At 35.5% G+C, this 21,389-nt stretch overlaps 2 protein-coding genes across 4 annotated transcripts; one reads left to right on the forward strand and one right to left on the reverse strand.

The window, feature by feature from the left end:
• The first annotated feature begins 4,726 nt into the window (after window positions 1-4,726).
• On the forward strand, window positions 4,727-10,955 carry LOC104096711 (uncharacterized). 2 transcript variants are annotated; one of them, XM_009603124.4, is made up of 5 exons: window positions 4,727-4,905; window positions 5,570-5,779; window positions 5,876-6,088; window positions 8,276-9,973; window positions 10,110-10,955. In XM_009603124.4, the coding sequence occupies exons 1-5, from the start codon at window positions 4,869-4,871 to the stop codon at window positions 10,763-10,765; spliced, it is 2,814 nt and encodes a 937-aa protein (XP_009601419.1). In that variant the 5' UTR covers window positions 4,727-4,868; the 3' UTR covers window positions 10,766-10,955. The 2 variants fall into 2 exon arrangements, with proteins under 2 accessions (XP_009601419.1, XP_009601420.1); XM_009603125.4 differs by having other exon boundaries at window positions 8,285-9,973.
• A 1,184-nt stretch (window positions 10,956-12,139) lies between these two features.
• On the reverse strand, window positions 12,140-14,369 carry LOC104096712 (6,7,8-trihydroxycoumarin synthase-like). 2 transcript variants are annotated; one of them, XM_009603126.4, is made up of 3 exons: window positions 13,429-14,368; window positions 12,555-12,990; window positions 12,140-12,399 (listed from the first exon to the last, which is right to left on the reverse strand). In XM_009603126.4, the coding sequence occupies exons 1-3, from the start codon at window positions 14,308-14,310 to the stop codon at window positions 12,227-12,229; spliced, it is 1,491 nt and encodes a 496-aa protein (XP_009601421.1). In that variant the 5' UTR covers window positions 14,311-14,368; the 3' UTR covers window positions 12,140-12,226. The 2 variants fall into 2 exon arrangements, with proteins under 2 accessions (XP_009601421.1, XP_070042180.1); XM_070186079.1 differs by having other exon boundaries at window positions 12,269-12,399; window positions 12,542-12,990; window positions 13,429-14,369.
• Window positions 14,370-21,389: the final 7,020 nt, after the last annotated feature.

Raw genomic sequence — 21,389 nt, forward strand, 5'->3', positions numbered from 1 at the left:
ATATCGTTTTCCTCCAATGCTAGCAGTTCTAGTAGGTCCAAATAAGTCCATATGAAGCAATTGCAAGGGTTTTGAAGTGGATACAACATCTTTATTTTTGAAAGAATTTCTAGTTTGTTTACCAATCTGACATGCATCACATATAGGATTTCTAGAAAAATTGAGTTTGGGTAAACCAAATAACTAAATCATGCTTGGAAAGTTTTTCTATCAAATGCATGCTTGCATGGCCAAGTTTCTTATGCCATAACATGGATCATCAGATATGAACGTTAAGCAAATATGACCATCTATATTTTCAAAACCATCAAGAATATAAATATTTTCATACCTTTTACATAGGAGGATTATTTTACCTGTCTCATCTTCAATAGCACAACCTGTTTTCTTGAACTTTACTTCATACCCTGAGTCGCATAGCTAACTTATACTCAGAAGGTTATAGTTAAGTCCGTCAACAAGATAAACTTCAGTGATATCACAGTTATTATTGAAAGGAACTGTTCCGGTACCGACTATCTTTCCTTTTGAGTCATCACCAAATTTGACATTTCCTCCATCTATTTTTGTAACTTCTTTAAACAGGTTTTTGTCACCTGTCATGTGACTGGAACATGCACTATCCAAGTACCATTTTCCTTCGTGACTCCTTATGTGGTGTTCCTACAAAACATAATTATCACTTTCTTTTAGGTACCCAAGCTTGTTTGGGTCCTTGTTGGTTAGTATTACTAGATTCAGGATTGTTTTTGGGGTTTCCAAATCCATTCTCAGACATTTGACTTATGAAATCGACAAAAATAATATTTGTGTCCATTTTTATTACAGTGGTGACACATAGGACTTGATCCATTTTTGGTTCTCCCATTTGTGTTGGTACTAGTGGACTCTGTTCTGGCAGGTCCTTCTCCAGTTGACTTGTAAGTTGCCTGGTTCGACTTTACAAAACTATGACTGGTGGATTTACGCATGCCATTGAGTTGCATTTGCAATTCATCAACTTCATCTTGAAGTACTTCTTTTTCAATTTCGCATACTTTAAGCTTGAGTTTCCAGTCTTTTATTTCTCTGTTGAGTCTCTTTATTTCATTCATCATCTTTTGAGACTCTTCCAAAGTGAGGTCAAGAATATCCTGCAATTTATTTCATCTTTCATAGTTAAAAGGTCTTACCTCACTTGTTTCACCTCGTGCCATGAAACAATTCTCATTGTCATCTTTGCAATCATCATCTGAGATGTCCTCGTCTGTCCAGCACCCTGAGAGCTTGTTCATGTCGTTTTCCAAAATTGTCATGAAGCATAGATTTTCTATCTCTTCATGTTCAGAACTGTCTTCATCACTCCAGCTTCCAAATGATTTGTTCTTGTTAAAACCTCTGGAGGCCTTTCGTTTAAGCTCAGGACATTCAGCTTGAACATACCCAAATCTTCCACATTCATAGCATTTGCCATCATTTTTGTCTTGTTCATTATATTGCCTAGTTCGCCTGGGTGGTATTCTGCCTCTTTTTGTATTCTTGTATCTCCTCATTAAACCATCCATGTTCCTTGATACCATGGCAATTTCTTCTTGAAGAACTTCAGGGTCGTCATCAATATCATTGTCTGTTCTTTCAGTTGTAGTCTTGAAAGCAACTGTTTTCTTCTTCTCTTCTTGATTTGTTTTCTTGAGATGAGTTTTCTCGAAAGCTATAAGTTCTCCTCAAAGTTCATCATATTATAATTTGTTCAAATCCTGTGACTCAAGAGTAACTACTTTTGTCTGCCAAGTAGTGGGCAGACTTCTCAGAATTTTTCTAACTTGATTACCACTTGAGTAGGGTTTGCCAAAATCTTTTAGATCACTGATGATTTTGCTAAATCTGGCAAACATTTCTTCAATAGATTCTCCTTCTTTCATCTGGAAAAGTTTGTAGTCATGGACCAACTTGTTGATATGGGTTTCTTTCACTTTACTGGTTCCTTCACAGGTGACTTCAAGTTTATCCCACATCTCTTTGGCTGTATCACAACTAGAGATTTTCTCATATTCCTTACCACTTATAGCATTATAGAGCAGATTCCTTGCATTAGCATTAACTTGCACAACCGCCATTTGTTCATCAGTATATTCATCTATATCTTCAGGATCAACGGGTGGTTGAGCTGCAGCCGGTAGTGGGTAATTTCCCTTTTTGATAACTCTCCAAACCTTGACATCATAAGATTTTACATATATTTTCATACGCACTTTTCAGTGAGAGAAATATTGTCCATTGAAGTATGGTGGCCTAACTTGTGATCTTCCTTCCTGAAAGAGTGCTCTGACAATAACTTAATTTGCCATGATCTTTTCTCACAAGTTGTTAAGTAAAAGAAAAAGTGTGAGCCTTGCTCTGATACCAATTGAAAGTACAAGGGGGGAGGGGATTGTTTATTTTATATTTTAATCGCTACTAGTTGACTAGTTTTCTAATTAGTCGACTAGATGTAATAACGAGATAATAAGAAGAGCAGAAATTAAGATGCAAAAATAAAGTGCAGGAATTAAAGACACCAGAATTTTTATACTGGTTCGGATTCAATGTGAATCCTAGTCTAGTTCCCTTGGGTTGCAAGGGAGTTCTCTTTCAGTGAATGAGTTTTTGGAGTACAATCGTGAATGGTGTGGTTTACACCAATTACTCAGTTTCTATGTCACTCGTTTCTTTTTGATACAATGCCTCACCGATATTTTTTTCTCTTTTTTCTCTAACTTGTTACACAACAGATCTAATAGAGATACAATATTTGTTTGGAGTAGAAGTGTAGAACAAAGAGAGGGTATTTGGTTCGATCAAAGTATATTTTTCTAAGGCTTAAGGATGTGTATAAATACTTTGTAAGAGGTCGTTGCTGAAGAGATTTGCCAACCCAAGAGATTTGATCCTTGGAAAGAAATTGATTATTTCCAAGAATAAGGTTATTTGCCGTTGCTCTTCCTTGATGAAAGGACTTTAATATCTTTCCTTCTACTGGTCTTGATAACGCCGGATTTACTCCTTGATTTTTGGTCCTTCCAGTAATAGCAACTTGATTGATTATCTTGCAAGATCTTCGATACTTCTTTTCCTCTTCAATCATTCTCAGATTGGTTTCCTTGCCTTTGATTGATTCCTTCAATTTTGGATGCTTTCCTTGAGTTCCTTTAATTGATTCCTCCAATCTTGAATGCTTTCCTTAAGTCCCTATACCAAGAGCAATTATATTATTTTTATCATTAAAACTAAAACCTAACACAACCATTTGGATTGGCATCACTATTTATCAACATAAACCGGAATTTTAATTTATTTTTAAAGTTAGAAAAGAAAATATTGACGCAATAGGCCTGAAGTATGTATTTCCCGAAACTGTCCAACTTTGATATTTTGGATTATCATGTTAAAACGGAATTACGATTTGTTTTTAAAGTTGAGAAAAAAAAAGATTTGATGCAATACACGTCATTGAAGTAGGTACTTTCTGACCAACTGTCAAATTTCGACATAATAAATTACGTATGAGCATCATATAATTATGGTTGACTAATTCTCTTAGTTTGATCACAAAACTTATTTTCTTCTTCACTTTCAAATGTTTGACTTGAATCTAGTAGAACTGAATTCCGGGCAATCAATATATTATTCAACAAATTTGATACGATCTAACTCATCTACTTTTAGTTTCTTTTTAATTTCCTTACCAAACTTAAAAAAAGAAATAATTTGTATTCCTTCATTTCTTACCAAAACAACCCAAACATTCTATAAATCCCTATACTTTAATTTTATTCCATATCAGATAAGGAAATAATCCATAAGAGTCTCACAAATATCAAGAAATTATAAAATATTGTGCTTTTTCTGTCTCAATTTCTTTTTACGGAAATGAGAGTCAACCTTCTCAATTTTAATTCGAATTCGAACGAATCTTCAATTTTTTAAAAACAAAATTTACATTTTTAAAAATTACATTAAAGTATTATAAGTCACAGTAATTAATAACTCAAAATATTTATAAAGCATATGAAGAAATCGTAATTAAAGAAAAATTCGTGTAACTCTCAAAATTTAAATTTATCAAATAAATTGAGACGGAGAAAATAATAATTAATTTATAATATTATAAACTTTGATAGGAAGCCAAAAACACTGTAAATTTAACTCATAATTATAGAAGAATTTTACTGGTATCACAAAACTTTAAGCTTTTGATGGTGTTTTAACATATGCACTATTTCAATAAATTTATGTCATTCGTCCGTTAAACACGGAGGGGAAGACTTGGAGCAATGATAAAATTGTATTCGTATGACTTATATGTTACGGATTCGAGCCGTGAAAACAATCATTAGTGATTGCATTAGTGTAAATTATCTATATTACACCCTTGGGGTGCGGCTTTCTCGGACCTTGCGTGAATGGGTAATATCTTGTACCTACCTTTTTTCATCTATTAAAAAGCATGAATCTCATTAATGTACAACCATTCCAAGCACACAACTTGACTCATTCAATCATACCCGAAGATTCCAAAGCATAGGATTCTAGTTCTAGTTAAAAGACAGGTATTGCAAATTTACTGTTTTTTATAACACACACACACACTCACATGTTGCAATATTATCCATTCTCATCATCAACACCCCAACCCCCAAACCCCACCCACCCCGGCAATCACACCCACCTCTTTGTCAATATCATATACTTTTCCAACTTTAATAACTCCTAAAGACTAATAAAGTCTTTCTTTCACATTTCTTCTCCTTTTAGTTAACAAAACCTTTTCTTTTTTTGTCCGTACTGCAGACTTGTTCATCTCCAGGTTTCACTTCTCTTGCTGTTTTTTTCACTCATTTTCTTGCTTTATGGAAAGCCAAGATCACAAATTTACTACCCCATCAGGTTAATATCTTCCTTTTCTCATTTGGGTTACTGAAATCTTGTTTTTTTATTTAAATTTTTTATTTTTCTTTGTATATAGTTTCTTGATTAGGGGTTTTAAGGGTTTGCTGAAGAATCTACATTTCTCATACTTTATTTGGTACTTTTTGTTTTTTGTGTTAATTGCCTTTCTGTAGTATCAAGTCATGTACTGGTCAAAATCTTGACTTTTGGTCAACATGAGTATGAGAGTGGTAAAATATGTTTAGTTTCATTTATGTTTAATTGTTCTGTGAATTTTGTTTTTGTTTATGGTTTTTTTTAGTTTATTGGGTGTTGGGAAATGGGGTTTTCTTTTGATTTTTGAAGATATGTGTATCTATTAATGTGTGAAATTTTGGTTAGTGATTGATTTTAATATACTTATTAAGCATCATTTCCTGTTATTGCTCTATGAATCTTTTTAATTTTCAATGTTTAATTTATGTTTTTTTTTTGTGTGTGTTGGGAGTTGTGAAATGGGGTTTTATTTAATCTTAAAAGCATGTACACAGATATAATCAGACATGTGTAGTTCATACTCTTCAGGGTGTAATTATTTGTAGCATTATTTCTTGTTTTTGCTCTGTTAATCTTTGTATTTTCATGTATAATTTTTTGTGAAACTGAGGTTTCTTACATTCAGGGCCTGAGAATCATGCGCCGCATTTGTGTCATAAATGCGGGTGGCCTTTTCCAAATCCACATCCTAGTGCTAGACACAGAAGATCACACAAGAAAGTCTGTGGAAAAATTGAAGGATATAAGCTTAGTGAATCTGAAACAGCAGATAATTCTACCCATTCGTCTGTTTCCGACGACGAGCACCACTCGGACGGGGATCAGCAAACTCCAAGTGAGTAAATCTCGAGCCTTCTGCACGAATGTAGTTTAGTTTCTCTTTTCAGCTGAATTCTTGTGTTTTATGTTGATCTTGTTTTTTTGGTTTTAGGTCCTATCGTTGGAAAGACAATTGTTAAAGAGATTAGTGGTATTAGTGACAAATCATATAGATCAGAAGATGAAACTTTCTCTGATGCGGTTACGGAGTTTTCTGATAGCGGGATTAGCCCTGGGTTGGAAGAGCATCCGGAGGATGTCAAAAGTTTGAGATCGAACGTGAAAAGAGTTGATGATGAGTTATTGAAGGCCGATTCAACTGGAGGTATTTATGCTAGATCAATGGCTTCTCAAATGTGCTGTATCTAGTTGTACTTAGCAATGTATATATTATTATGGTTTGCAAGCTTTTCCTGATTTCATCCTGATTCTGTGTTTGTCGTCAAATGACCTTTCGCAGAGTAGGGAAAAGACAATCTCTCATTCAGGGGAGGTTGATTCTTTATTTCTTGTCTTTTTCTTTTTCCTACTTGGGGATTCACGTGGGATTGTGACGAGTAGTGCATGAAACATGTTAGACTTTGAGGATATTCGTCATAAATGATAAAACACGTATGGCAGCTCATGCACGACAAACTCGCTGTAAACAAGGGCAAATGAAAGCTCTCCTGAAAATATGGCATGTGGAGTATGTATGTCTTCATAGAAGAACCTTCTAAGAAATTTTTAATCATTTTGATTGGAGAATAAGGTTTTGGGTATAAAATAAATTCTTGATTTAATTCAACGGGAGAAATGATATAATTAGGTGATAAGGACAAAGAGTGGCGTTTACAAAGGACTAGATTTGGTTGAATTAATATAGATAGGTCCGTTGATGTCCGTTGAAAACAGCGTCTCTGCCCTCCCATGGTAGGGGTAAGGTCTGCGTACGCACTTTCCTCCCCATACCCCACTTGTGGGAAATCACTGGGTTTGTTGTTGTTGTTCTTGTTGTCCGTTGATGTCTGCAAATAGTAGAAGCTAGATACCTCAACTGGTCAAAGTTCAAAGTAATGCCATTTTAGTTCTTTCCTTTAATTAGAATCTTGTTTCTGCATCTAACTTTCCTTTTTCCCTTGTTAGGAAATTAATTTCCCCTGCTACTTTTGGTAATTGGTGAGCCAAAATGGTTGTGTCTACAAATTCTTTTGATGAATTCTAAATGAGATGGACGGGATGAAGTTTACTTGTATTGATTCAACTAAAAAAACACATTAAACACTGAAAGGGGCAGTGTTAGATAGATGTTCCTCGAGTAATTTAATTATTTTATGAACAACTTTGCTTAATTTCTCAAAGTATTTATTTCCATTGTGTCAAGGTGGTTTAAATTAAATTTATACTGGATATTTTAAATCCTTGTTTTTGTACTTGTCTCTAAGCTCTATGACGACCATTAAATTCCCTTTGTCATATTTCCTGAATCGGCTATTTATGCCGGACACAGTAGCTGTGCCTTTGAAGACATTTATTTCAGGTCAATCCACAATTTTCAGCATAAATTTGTTCTGAATTGTCGTATCGCCATGTGGCCTGTTTCTTAGGTCCTCCTGAGGAGGAGTTGCTCCTTGAGGAGTTGGAATTGCCCAATATTATGTGATCAGGAAACCACCAAGACAGTGAAAGATGTGTTTAAAGCAATTTAGGGAGTACCAAAACCCGACATGTTTTTACCGCACGCCTTTTCCTTTACAATCAATTTCTATTAGGCTATTCGGTGAGATTGGAAGAAATGATGATCAAGAATGGAATGATGCTAAAATGAAGATATTTTTTTTATATACGTGGTGTCCAGGCGAGCTTGCGCGCACCTCGACTAATTCCACGGGATACCTGCCACCTCCCACCAACAACAGGTACTAGGTAACTCTATCCAACAAGGTTTGGATAGATAGGAAGAAATCACCTAGTGTTTTTTGCCTCCGCTGGGATTTGAACTTGAGACCTCAGGGTTCTCACCCACTTCATTGACCACTAGGCCACATCCTTGAGTGCCTAAAATGAAGATATTCTAACCAATTCAGTTGTTCTTTTCTTTTACTTTCATGCAATGAGTTTGTCCTTTCCCTCTGTTGGGTGGGCGGTGGGTACTTGGAGTGGTAGTTTATCTGAACTGCAGAACATCCTTTGAACTTGCTCTTTCTAATGAATGGTAATATGATGTTATGAATTCAACCGTGTGAACCAGTCCTACATTGTGATATTGTATGGAGGTCAGAGGAGAGCATCCTTCAATTATTTATTTATTTTTTGGAGAGAATTATGTCCTTGTAATCTGCTGGCCGCCAGTTCGATTTTATGTCATTACGACAACCTTTATTTACATATATTAAATTTTTAGGATCTTTGATTTTTGTCATTCTGCTATTTAGGTTTAGCAATCTGCCTTCACATTTGAAAGCTGCATTTTGTTCGTTAATTACATGTAATGTGGTTTTTGCCAATTTGGGGTGCACTTTCATGGTTGTAGGTATTTCAGGATCCTCAAATGATGCCCGACATGCGACTGAAGTGAATCATCTCGAATCATTTGAAAGTGCAATCAATCAGCCAGAAGTAGCTGAATCTTTCGGTACAAAGATTGATTGCGACCCTATTAAGTCAGAGATACCAGTGGATGCTTCTCTGCAGGAGAATAATACAACTGAATCTATTGAAGCCAGACACGTGCAGATGTCTTCTGGGCAGCCAAGCGATTTGAAGGAGATAGAAGATATTAATACCGGTGAAGGTTTAGTTGATGCTGTCGGTGTTGCTGTCGAAGTCTCTCAATCAGCAGTATCTGATACAGATGGAAAGACGTCAAATAATGCAAGTTATGAGTCAACGCCACAGGAGGCAGAGGGGAAAAATTCAGACCCTTTAAACTTCCCGTCTGATTTACTTGAGGCAGATGAGCAAGCTACAGTTAGTGTTCCGATTGAAGCCAAACTACAGCATGATGAGAATGAAAATCCTGATTCTGTGGACTTGAAACTGGACTTGTCTGAAGCTGGTGTTAAAGCTATGGCTGATGAGAACATTGATAAGGAGTGTGAGCAACCCGATAAGGTGGAGGACAAACAGAGAATCTCCGTTGAACTTTCACCTCTTGTACAGGCGCCTAATGTCCCTATGTTGGAATTGGAAGCTGATTCTTCCAAGGAAATAGATGGTGGTAGTCAAACAGAGTTTTCCGACTCATCCAAAACTGAGGAAGTGAGGGAAGATGTGCATGTGGTGTCTTTGGCAAAAGATTTACCTGCGTCAGACAACCCTGAACTCTTCTTGCTTAAAGACTTCAAAGACTACAATAAGTTCAAGTCTAGTTTGCCGTTGGATCTTGGCTCTTCTGAAGTACTCTGCTCTTCTGAACCTGAACCTGTTTCTATCGATGGTGACTCTTTAAAGAATTCTCTTCCTTCAGGTTCCCCGACCGACCACTCAGATACGAACACCATTACTTCATCTGTTCAGGAAGAAGCCAAGCAAACAACAAAAGTTGATGATCCTGTAATCGAAAGAACCGAAACAATTTTTACCATGGAAGAAGAGAACAAGGGTGGACATCCAGAAAATGAGCTTCTTGCAAACAAGGAAACAACCGTTGTAGACACTTCTTGTTTATCTGAAGCTAATCAAACTACGGTCACTCTTGGAGGAAGTGACCATGACGAACATGAAAAGGCTAGAACTGAACAGCCAATTGTAACTGGGGGTGAAACTGAGAAAGAAAGAACTAAGGAAAAGCTAGAAGGAGTTTTTGAAGGTGATAAAACTATCTACTCAGTTGGAGGGCATAATGACCCTGTTATAGTTACAGTCACGACTGTGCATGAAAGCAGAGATGAAATTTTTCATGAAGCCTCCGAAGACAGCAAAGTAAGCAACAATGCCAAAGCGTTGGAGCCTACCAGTGCAACTGGATTGGATTCCCAAATAATTAGTGATTGTGATGTGAAAGAGCCAGCTGGTTTGGTTGTCGATACTGATTTGAACGGTCGCGTTGTTGATAACTTCCATGCAGGAGATGGCCTTAAGAATGCCACTGGGGTCATTTCATCAGCCTCACTGAATGAGGGTAATGACAAGCTCATTAAACAGAACGACACGGTTTCTGCAGTGGATATATCAACGAATTCGAGCAGCAGAGCCGATAGCCTAGATGCCAACTGGGGTTCTGTTTCAGGTATAATCACTTCTGTTTTCTTTGTATAGATATCATTAAACCAGCTTATTGGAAGTTAATTTTTTGTTGCTTTTTGTTATTGAGGATGTATTTTCCTCCAATCTAATAATAGATTCTGCTATTTGTGATGAAACAGTGCTTTCCACCCAGTCGGAGTCGACAGCTGTTCCTGATGCCGAAGCAACTGATACTCGCGAGAAATCGGAGCGTGTCTTGCAGAAACCAACTTCTGGAGCTGAGGAGCGGCATCCTGATAAGCCAGATGTTTACGAGCCTCCGTCTTTCATGACATTGGTTGAATCCAGAGAAAACGCCGACAAGAAAGCTTCTGCTTCCGAGATTGAAGCACAGCTTATCGCTCAACAGCCCAAAACGGAAGCTCTAAAAGCCGGGTGGTTCCCTTCTATTACCAACGTGGTGAATGAATCTCAAGGGAGAAAGAAGAATGAGGAGATAATTGCAAAAGTAACAAACTGGAGCACAGGGAAGCAACACACTCCATTGAAAAATCTACTCGGTGAAGCCAAATCTCCAAACACAAAACAAGTGCCTTCTGTTAACCAGAAAGATGAAACTGCTGCCACTAAGAAGAATGGGGCTACAACCGTGACGACAGTGAACTCTATTCTAAGCTCGGAGGCACCAACTGAGCAGGCTGCCGCGAGTAAGGAGGCGGAGAAAGAATGGAATTCTCCCGCGAGGTATCCAGTTGACATTAAGAAGGAAAAGAGGAAGACGAAACCGTATTGGGTACCATTTGTTTGTTGCTCTTCAGTACATCAAGACGCATAGTTTTCTTCGTTCGTTTTCTTAAACTCATCATGTATTGTACGTAAATTCGGCTATGCACTTCTCTCTTATTATGTGCTGTGAACTCCTCAGACATTATTGATTCAACTGCAGGAGTTTGTGTAGCTTCTAAGTCATATCTTTGCTTCTACAATGTACATTTGGATGTTAAGATGCATAGGTTTCTCCTGCATGCAGTTGTCTTTTGCTTCATATGATATACCATAGCATTCTGTATTATTATGGCAGGAAAAAACACTCACCTTTTTTTCGATTTCTTTATAGACGAAATACGTGCCGAGGGTCTATCGGAAAAACAGTCTCTCTACCTTCTAAAGGTAGCGGTAAGGTCTGCGTATACACTACTCTTTCGAGACTCCACTTGTGGGATTACACTAGGCTTGTTGATGTTGATGTTGTTTATAGACAAAACACCTAATTCCTATGTGGAGCTAGACGGAAAATCTTATTAAAGGAAATTAGTGGTGGCAAAATGGTTAAAAGAAAACAGTTATCCACCCATATTATCCATTAAAAAATTGGTTAGATAATGAACTTTTTAAAAACGGGTTAAATATAGATTAAAGTCATATTATCCGCTTAGAAAATGAATAATCAATGGATAACTATGAGTTTAACTTTTACATTTGTAAAGTTTCAAGTTGGGGATTCCTGTGTTTGAGAGACTAGGAGACTCTACTTGTGGGATTACACTAGGCTTGTTGTTGATGTTGTTGTTGTTTATATACAAAACACCTAATTCCTATGTGGAGCTAAATGCAAAATCTTATCAAAGGAAATTAGTAGTGGCAAAATGGTTAAAAGAAATAATTATCCACCCATATTATCCATTAAAAAATAGGTTGGATAATGAACTTTTTAAAAACGGGTCAAATATGGATAAAAATCATATTATCCGCTTAGAAAATAAATAACTAATGTGTTTAACTTTTACATTTGTAAAACTTCAAGTTAGGGATTCTTCAAGTTTGGGAGACTAGGAATTCTCCCAAAAGTGATCATATTCAAGAAGTCATGGATAATATAGGCTTTCATACTATCCGCTGGTTAACTTGTATTTTATCCGTATTAAATATGGACGGGGTCGGATTATTATTTTTATTTTTTTGCATTATCCGTTTTCGACCCGCCCATATCCGATCCCGACCCGCCCGTTTGCCACCCCAAAAGGAAATGAACTAAAAAGGGAAGCATTTGCCAGTGTAAACATAGATTTGATAGTAACAAACAAGATAGGTAATATAGATGTGATAGTAAGAAACAAGATAGGAAAGCACATAGGAGCAAGGCTATGGGCTGCATCCACACGCCGCTGCTAGCTCCTTATTGTCCATCATAAACTACACCATTTACAGATGAGAATTAGAGGTGTTTCTTTTATTTTAAACCTAATTTGACAACCTTAAACAGAAAGAAAGTGCAAAAACTCATATATGACTAGGTCTACAGATAATTTTTAGGGACAAGGCAAAGGGCATTTTTCTTGTGCATAGTAAGTCCAGGCAAAACATCAGTGTCAATGTCTTCTTTCTTCATATCACAAGGCAACTCCCAATCAAATGCATAAACAAGGTTTGAAAGTATAAGCTCCAAAGTTGCAACACCAAGTGCAATACCTGCAAAGCAAATTCAAGATTTGAACTTTATAAATTCAAGATTCTGAACTCGTTAAAAATGAGTTAAAAACGTGATATTTAATTATATTTCTATTACTTTTAACATTTTCATGAATAAAACTCATCCTTTAAATTATACAACCGTCACTGAATACCTGGGCAAACTCTCCTGCCTGCTCCAAATGGAATAAACTCAAAATCTTGGCCCTTGTAATCGATATTGCTATTCAAAAATCTCTCTGGTATAAATTCTTCTGGATTTTCCCAGTATTCAGGATCCCTCGCGATAGCCCAATAATTAACGTAAATAATAGTTTTTGGTGGAATTTTATACCCTTCTAGTATGGAATTTTGAATTGTTTCTCTTGCCAAAAGAGTTGGAGCTGGAGGATACAATCTAAATGTCTCCTTTATCACTGCTTTAAGATAGTGAAAATTTTGTATATCATCTTCATTTACCATTCCTTTCTTTCCAACTGATTTTCTAATTTCTTCTTGAACTTTCTTCATGGCTTTCGGGTTCATTATCAAGGCTGTCATTGCCCAAACTAATGAAATCGCGACAGTGTCTGTTCCAGCAACAAATATATTCTACAAAATAATAAAATTGAGAGGAAAAAAATGAGTATATATATATCACTTCATTAGAAATATAGATAAGTAGTTGTGTATGCATGCACATGCAGTCAAACTTCTTTATAATAGTCTCGTTTGTTCCGATATGTTTTGGCTTCTACAGTGAAGTGCTATTATAGAGAACATATATTATAACATAACATAAAAATTGGTTCCAAGAAAACTTGGATTTTATAGTGAATGGATGTAATATAGAGATGATGTTATAGAGAGGTTTGACTGTAATTATGTATGAGTTTAATTTAGGTAAACCGGCGTTTTACACCATCACGTTAAATTAATCTGCAGCGTACTATAAGGTAATAAAGAATATAAGCAATTAAATAGTAGATTAATGACGTAAAAATTCTTTATGGTGTCGGTGTATATATTTATAGAAAAATGATTACTTACCATGAGAATTGCCTTTATATTGTCCAAAGTGATGTTGATTGGAGTTGAATGCTCTTTCTTTAATTGGAGCAAAAGATCAAGAATATCTCCTTCCATTGATTTTGGCCTATTGGGATTGAGATGCTGCTCAATAAGTCCTTCATAAAACTCATCTAAATATTTGAAATTCTTTTCAAGTCTATTTATTTTTCCAGAAATTTTATCAAACCAAAATAAAAAAGGAAAATAATCAGAGAAAAAAAACCCTGCCAACAATGCTTGTGTCTCTGTCAAAAGTTCATCAAATTTCCTCCTTTCTTGTGCTTCTTCATCATATCTAATACCAAAAGCACCTCTACAAATAATTGTACTAGTTATTGAAACCAATATACTACTCAAATTGGTAATTTGTGAATTTTTAGCTTGTTGTGATATTTTCTTGATCATTCTTGAAACTTCATCTTCGCGAATCGGACTAAAAGATTGAACTTTTTTGAGACTAAATAGATTAAGAATACAAATTTTTCTCATTTCTCTCCAATAGTCACTATAAGGTGCAAGTGCAATATCATGACTATTGTAAGATAATTTTTGTTGGCAAAGAACAGAAGGTCTACTACAAAATGCTAAATCTTGTGTTTTTGTTACCTCTTTTGCTAATTTTGCTGAAGAAACTACTACCACATTAGCAGAAGCAAGTTTTAATGAGAAGATTTTACCATATTTCTTGGAAAGTTTCCAAAAATAGATATGAGTGGTTAAACTATCATATTGATGCAAATTTCCAATGTATGGTAAACCTAAAGGACCTGGTGGTAGAATACTATTTCTACCTATTTTGGCTTTGAGAAGAAGAAAAAAGAGAATGGTAGGAAGAGATACTAAGAGTAGAAAGGGTATCATTTTGTTGTGTCACCTCCAAATGTTAACTTCAAATGTCTTCTATAAATAGATCTTGTATTAAAATGCAGGGGTATATATATATATATATATATATATATATATATATATATATACCTTTAAGCTAATGATTAGATATGCAATGACCTCACATAGTCAAATAAACACATCATGTGTTTTATGTACTAAATTAAGTATTATCAAAATGGATAAAAATGAATTCGATTACTCAATTAAAACAAGGTTTGTAATATATTATACTATATAGGGGAAATGGTGTTATAATGTCAAACGGAATGGGAGGTTTAAGTGATTAATTAGCCTAAGCAATCAAAGTAGATAAGCCTTCAAGTGGTATTCAATATTATTATTATTATTATTATTATTATTATTATTTTTTGCAACTTTAGCCGTGGCTTATTTAGGTTAATCTATGGAGGGTCATCACTGAAATAGTCATTTTTTTTTTAGCTTAGTCCAAAACAATATATAAATGTATATGGTGGATCGTTCAAGAGATTTACTTAACTTAGGGAATAAAATAGTGAGACTTCAAAAGAACATTCACACTTTGATTCGTGAGCAACTTCATAAGAATATTGTAAAAGGAAGAAATGATATCTGCCCGTACACTTTTCGAAAATAACGGAAATATAGTTCAGTATCGCAAAGATAATAATGACTTACCGGAGATCTCTGCAGAAACGGATACAGAAACCTTATAATCATATTAGATATCTATTCCTTGATTGGTGAAATAGTATCTTTTCCTCGATATGTAAATGTACTATGTATATGGTGGATGGTTCAAGAGAGTTACTTAAATTCAAAAGAACATTCAGACTTTGATTCGTGAACAACTTCATGAGAATATTGTAAAAGGAGGAAATGACAATTGTCCGTACACTTTTCGGAAATGACGGAATATAGTCCAGTGTCGCGAAGTTCATAATGACTTACGATCTGCAGATCTCTGCGGAAACAGATACGAAAACCTAATGATCATATTAGATACCTTTTCCTTGATTGGTGAAATAGTATCTTTTCCTCAAAAGCATATTTATTGCGAATGAACAAGATATTAAAAAATGTCGATATGTAAAATCAGAATTATTAATATAACAACAACTACTCAGTGAAATTCCACAAGTGGGATTTGGGAAGAGTAGTGTATACGTACATCTTACCATACCCTGTGCAGGTAGAGAGATTGTTTCCGATAAACCTTCGGCTCAAGGCAAGCATAAAATCAGAATTATTAATACGACTAATAAATTTCTCTTTGCTCCTCCCTACTCTTCCCCACCCTTAACTAGTAATGAACCAATTACCTGCGTAATCACGAGAACATTGTGAAAGTTGGAAAATGACGTCTGCCTGTACACTCTCCTTAAATAACAGAAATATAGTTCAGTATCGCAAGACTTGCGATCTGGAGATCTCTGCAGAAATTGATACGAAAACCTATGATCATGTTAGATACCTATTCCTTAATTGGTGAAATAATATATTTTCCTCAAAAAACCACATTTATTGCGAATGAACAAGATATTAAAAATTGTCGATAAGTAAAATCAAAATTATTAATACGACCAATAAATTTCTCTTTTCTTCTCCCTACTCTTCCCCCATCCTTAACCTTTAAGGAACCAAATTACATGCGTAATTACTGAACACTGAATTATATTCGACTTTCCCCCCCTTCTTTTTCTATAGTCGGTTTCAAGAAGAGACAATGTTATACAAAGATCAGATTCTGTGTAGTTCTCGCAAGTATGATGCATCACTGCACATCATGTAGCTTTAGGCGTGTCTGAAAAGCCAACTTCTCTCTCTATTTCTGCACCTAATTTGTCTGAAAGGATGAATGAATTAATGGTATGTTTGGTATGACGGAAAATAACTTTCAGTATAAGAAGTTGGTTTTCGAACGTAAGTCATGTTCTAGTGTTTTTCTGCACGAAATTTTCAAGAAAAACAATTTTCACCAAAATTTGGGGAAAATAATAATCTCTTATTTTGGACGAAGTCATTTTCCTTACAAACATCTTAACTTCTTAATTTCATATTATTATTTAAATACACTTAAACATTATTGTCAATCTTTAATACTCAGTATTTTGATCAAAATTTCTAATATTATTATCAATTCTTAATAAATATTTTGTATGTGTCCATGTGTTTGATGAAAGAATTGCAAATTTAGACACTCATCAATTGTGTGCTACCTCCATTCTATATTTAGGTTAATTAGATGAGTCTGAATTGTTTGCACCAACTTTCCATTATAGGAACACTTTTGCAAACGTCCTCGAACTTGGATTGATCATCTATATATAGAATATATGTCATCGTATGCTCCTGCATGCATAGTAAAGCCAAAACATTTGAACAAAAATCTTTCTTCAACTTAAAGATAATAATGCAGATATATTTGAAGTATATATATTTCAATCACATTTTTTTTAAACGGGAAAATATTCCGTGAGAGTTTTTGCGCGCGCTCAGGGCAAGGTATATATGCTTCCAGATATAGAACACAGAGGATCTATGCGCGAGCCTAGGGCAAGGTATATATGCTTCCGGATATAGAACACGAAGGATCTATGCGTGAGCCCAGGAAGGCTCAGAACGCACGCATGGTGTCGTGACACCCTGAAGTTGCTGAAAACTTTAGGCATGCGCGCAAATAAGGCTAGGCCTTGGAAGCGCGCATGGCTACTGTCCTAATACGTGATTTGGCTCATTTTTCTCATCTTTCAACCCTAGGGCATGAAACCAAAAGTTCCTTTTGGACACTCCAATCGTTGAGGTTTTATGGGTATGTTGTAGTCAATTTCACCATATTAACATTGGTATTAACATGGGATCACGTTGGAAATTAATAGATTCTTCTCCAAAATTTCACGATTTGTCAAGAACTCTGAATTGGATATTTTCAAGATTTGATTCTATTAAAGTAATTTAACCTACTCTATTACATATATTCATGAATGTTTATAACATTTATGGTGCTATTAAAATGAGTTAGTGGTTGAGGGTTGAACTTGATAAACCCTAGTTCTCCATTAAAGAAGTTAGTTAAAGGAATTGGTGTCACAACCCAAATTCGCATCTGTCATGATGACGCCTATCGTAATACTAGGCAAGCCGACAACCCCAATAAAACACGAAATTCCTTAAATTTGGAAACATAATAAAATAAGTTTAAGAGAAAAATCCCAAAATACTGATACCACATTCCCCAAGGACATGTAGTACAAATCATGAGCTTCTATGATTTAGAATTTTCAAAGTTGGTGTGAAATAAAATACATCATATGTTTGAAATATATATGAACAAATTAATAATTCTAAAGCTACCAAGAACAAGACGCAGCTGTGACTGGATCACTGGTACATCTTCAATGGCAGCTCCCGCCATACACATCAACATCAATATCCAAAATCTGCATGCAAGGTGCAGAAGTATAGTATGAGTACAACCGACCCTATATACTCAATAAGTAACAAACCTAACCTTAGGTTAAAAGTAGCGACGAGCTTGGGCAAAGGTCAAAATCCAACACCGACAATCAAGAAACAACTCAGAACAAAATAAATAAACAATGCAAGTAATATCTCAAAATATGATACTCCGCTCGTTCACAATTTTCGGAAAAATAAGTATGCCTTTTTCAAATACAATAGTAAAACCCAAATCATTCACCGAAATCACCAAAAATATGAGTAAATTTGAAAACTGTGATTTTTTCTAAAAACTTTCTTTCACAATAAGAAATTGCATTATCGGATGGTAGGAGAAAAGTACATCTCTATGCCTACATTTCAATGTGTATGCCAATGCAATGCAACATAGTGATAAAATCATATGCACACTCCTTAAGTATTAATTCACTCAGTCCTCCCATTCACTTAATCCTCACAATCACTCATGCTTCACAGCCACTCAGTCCTCACAGTTACTCATGCCTCACAGTCACTCAATTCTCCCAAATTACTAGTGCACTCGCACTTGCACTCAGTAGGTACCTGCGCTCACTGTGAGTGTGCAGACTCCGGAGGGGCGGATCCAGCCCAAGCGCTATAATAAGTCAATCATGGCATGAATCAATAGATGTTACAGCGTGCAGCCCGATCCCATAAATATCCACACAATCAGGCCCTCGACCTCACTCAGTCATCAATCTCTCTAGTCTCTCAGGCTCAAAATGTCATGAAAATCAGCCCAAAAATGATGATATAATGTGTCAATGAATGGTAACAGAGACTGAGATACGATATGAAATGAATGAATATGACTGAGTATGAAATTATAATTTAAACATATAACTCAACAACAGAAATGACCTCAGTGGGCCCCAATAATACCAGCATATGCCTAAACATGATTTTCAATATGAGTCATAACTCAGTTTCTCTAAGACATGGAAAATACATGGAAAATAACAAGTAACTAGCTAAAAACACAACACAAAATTATGCTCGCTTGTCGAATATAGTATAGAAAATATCGTATCCACATAGATTGGATTTAAACAGTGTTTTCGTAGCTTCTAGTTTTAATTGCTATCCAAGATGATCAACAATTTAAAGTTGTGTGATTTAAAACTAAAATTTACTAAAAGTCTAAACTATTGGCTAATGACAATCGCAACAAGAGTAAGCAAGAAGATATCAAATGGAGAAAATAGGGGTTGATTGGACAGGTGTAAGATACTTGTTTGGGAATTAACTCTAGTTACTTCACTTCTATGGTTCAAGTGAGTCTCTCGAATTCACTCTATTATGTTCAAATATTCAGTAGAAACTTCTCTCTCGATTAAGTCTCAACCTTACGATATGAACTAAGTTAAGCTTGGTGAATATATGCAAGAATTCATATTGGATTGATCCTTAGGAGAACCTCTTTCTATTATCCTCCTAACTAGGTCTAAACATTAATTCAACTATCCTCTTTCGATTACTAACGAGAATCAATGAATTCAACCAATAAGATAATGCAGAATATAAAAAATTATGCCTCTTTCGACTACATAAATAAGTGAATATATATGTAACAATAAAAACACCCAAAACAATTTAATATATAAAACTAGAGTTAATATCCACAAACAATTCTCAAAACACCAAATCCATCTCCCTAAGGAAGAATTACTCCATGGATATGGAGAAATTCATCACAATAAAGTTTAAGTCAAAGAAAAACATAAAACATCCAAACCCTTGTCTTGAGTGACGATGAATGGTGAAATCCTTGTGCTCTTGCTTCTCCCTCTTCTCCTTAGCTTCCTTAGGTTTAAATTATGTCAAAAGTCCTTAAAATACCGTTTTTCCATGTATATATACCAAGTAGGTTCGGGCCCAAATAAATACACCTTATCCTACGCGAGAAATGACACTTTTCCAGAGTTGGACGTGCGTGGCCGCGCACCTGGAAGTGTGCCCGCCCACTTGGCCGCGCACTTTTCACACTGTTCTGTCCCATATGCGCGGTCAGTGCGCGGCCGCGCACTTGCTGCTCACCGTTCACACTATTATGTTGGGAATTTGAAATGACGTAAAACATGAAACCTGTAGCCCTTTGAATTATATTTCCAACAATATATTGTAGAGCCCAAACGGAGTTCCGAGCCAAAAGTTATGTTCATTTAACTAGACACTGCGCAATATGCCTGCTCGATTCTTCGTTCGTTCTTAACTATCATCCGTTGATCCCCGAACACGATCCCGGATTAATTACTTGGGCTTTAACTCAGACTTCAAAACTCCAAATCACTTGAATGCATTCCATAATATCTACATAGCTCGGAATCACTCCTACAAGGTATAAACCACATAATTAGTGCAAAACACTAGCGATTAAAGCTCAAACTCAACTAAAGTGCATTAAATTGGAATGTAAAAATCGACTAAAACATGAGCTTATAGTCTACCATCAATACCCCACACTTAAACTATTACTCATCCTCGAGCAATCAAACCGTACTTTATATAGACACAACTTTACTAAGCAATTCTCCTACCTCATCACACCAAGAATATTTAAAATAGACTAAACACAATAGTGTAACATCTTCACCTCAAGATTTGACTCACAAGTACCGCGCATTATTCACAACTCACTCACTTACTCTAACATAGAGGTCAACGGCATTACCTTCCCTTCATGAATCAAGTTCTCTCACACAACAAAAGAGAGTAGTTCCACAAACAATAAAATTCAAGAATAATTAGGAACTCAAGATAGAAAGAATTCACTCACTCTCAGAAACGACATTCATGTGCCATAAAAGATGCATCATAGTCTTGCCCGTAGTGTACTACTCTACTAATTGAGCTCATTCAGTCAAGGATCAAGTAGGACTTTTAACTGGTTGTAATGTAGGCTGCGGGACGGGTATGATACATTTAGATATAAGAGTGACTACACCTCCCTAAGCACTTTAATACATATACTTTAACATTTAAAACCCCACACTTATGTTAGACAAATACTCTACCTTCACATCAATATACATTAACTCCCAACTTCTTTAAGCACAAATACATCAAGAGTTACCACTTATCAAAGATCATTTTTCACAATCATACAACTACATAAATTTTTACTTTTTCTTTTTCAATTCAAGTGGCTCTTATATTTTTTTTTAAAAAGTCCACCTTTCTCCTTATTTCATTACTTTCACTCAAAAGCCAAACCAACCACCCCACACTTCAACTTTTATAAAGTTCATATAATTTCAAGTGCTCACAAGAGGTAAATGGTTCAAATAGATTGTCAATTCAAACAATTGGGTAAGGCTTGTAATGTGGTTGCCAAAGAAACATGATTACATGCTCAAAGGGGTTAACTAAGATACATAACAATTAAGTGGGTAATAGAATATAACTGACTCAATAAAAAAAATGCCTAAATCACTTCCAAGACTGAACAAAACTACTATTTCTCTTTGCAAACATACATGGAAAGTTCTAGACATCAAATGCAATGCACAAAATACACAAACCTCACACACATGGCACATAACTCACTCAAGATTGGATTTATCAAGACACTCTAGTCAAAGCAGTTAAGCAAA

The sequence above is a fragment of the Nicotiana tomentosiformis genome, chromosome 9, assembly GCF_000390325.3.
Source record: "Nicotiana tomentosiformis chromosome 9, ASM39032v3, whole genome shotgun sequence".
Taxonomy (NCBI): domain Eukaryota; kingdom Viridiplantae; phylum Streptophyta; class Magnoliopsida; order Solanales; family Solanaceae; genus Nicotiana; species Nicotiana tomentosiformis.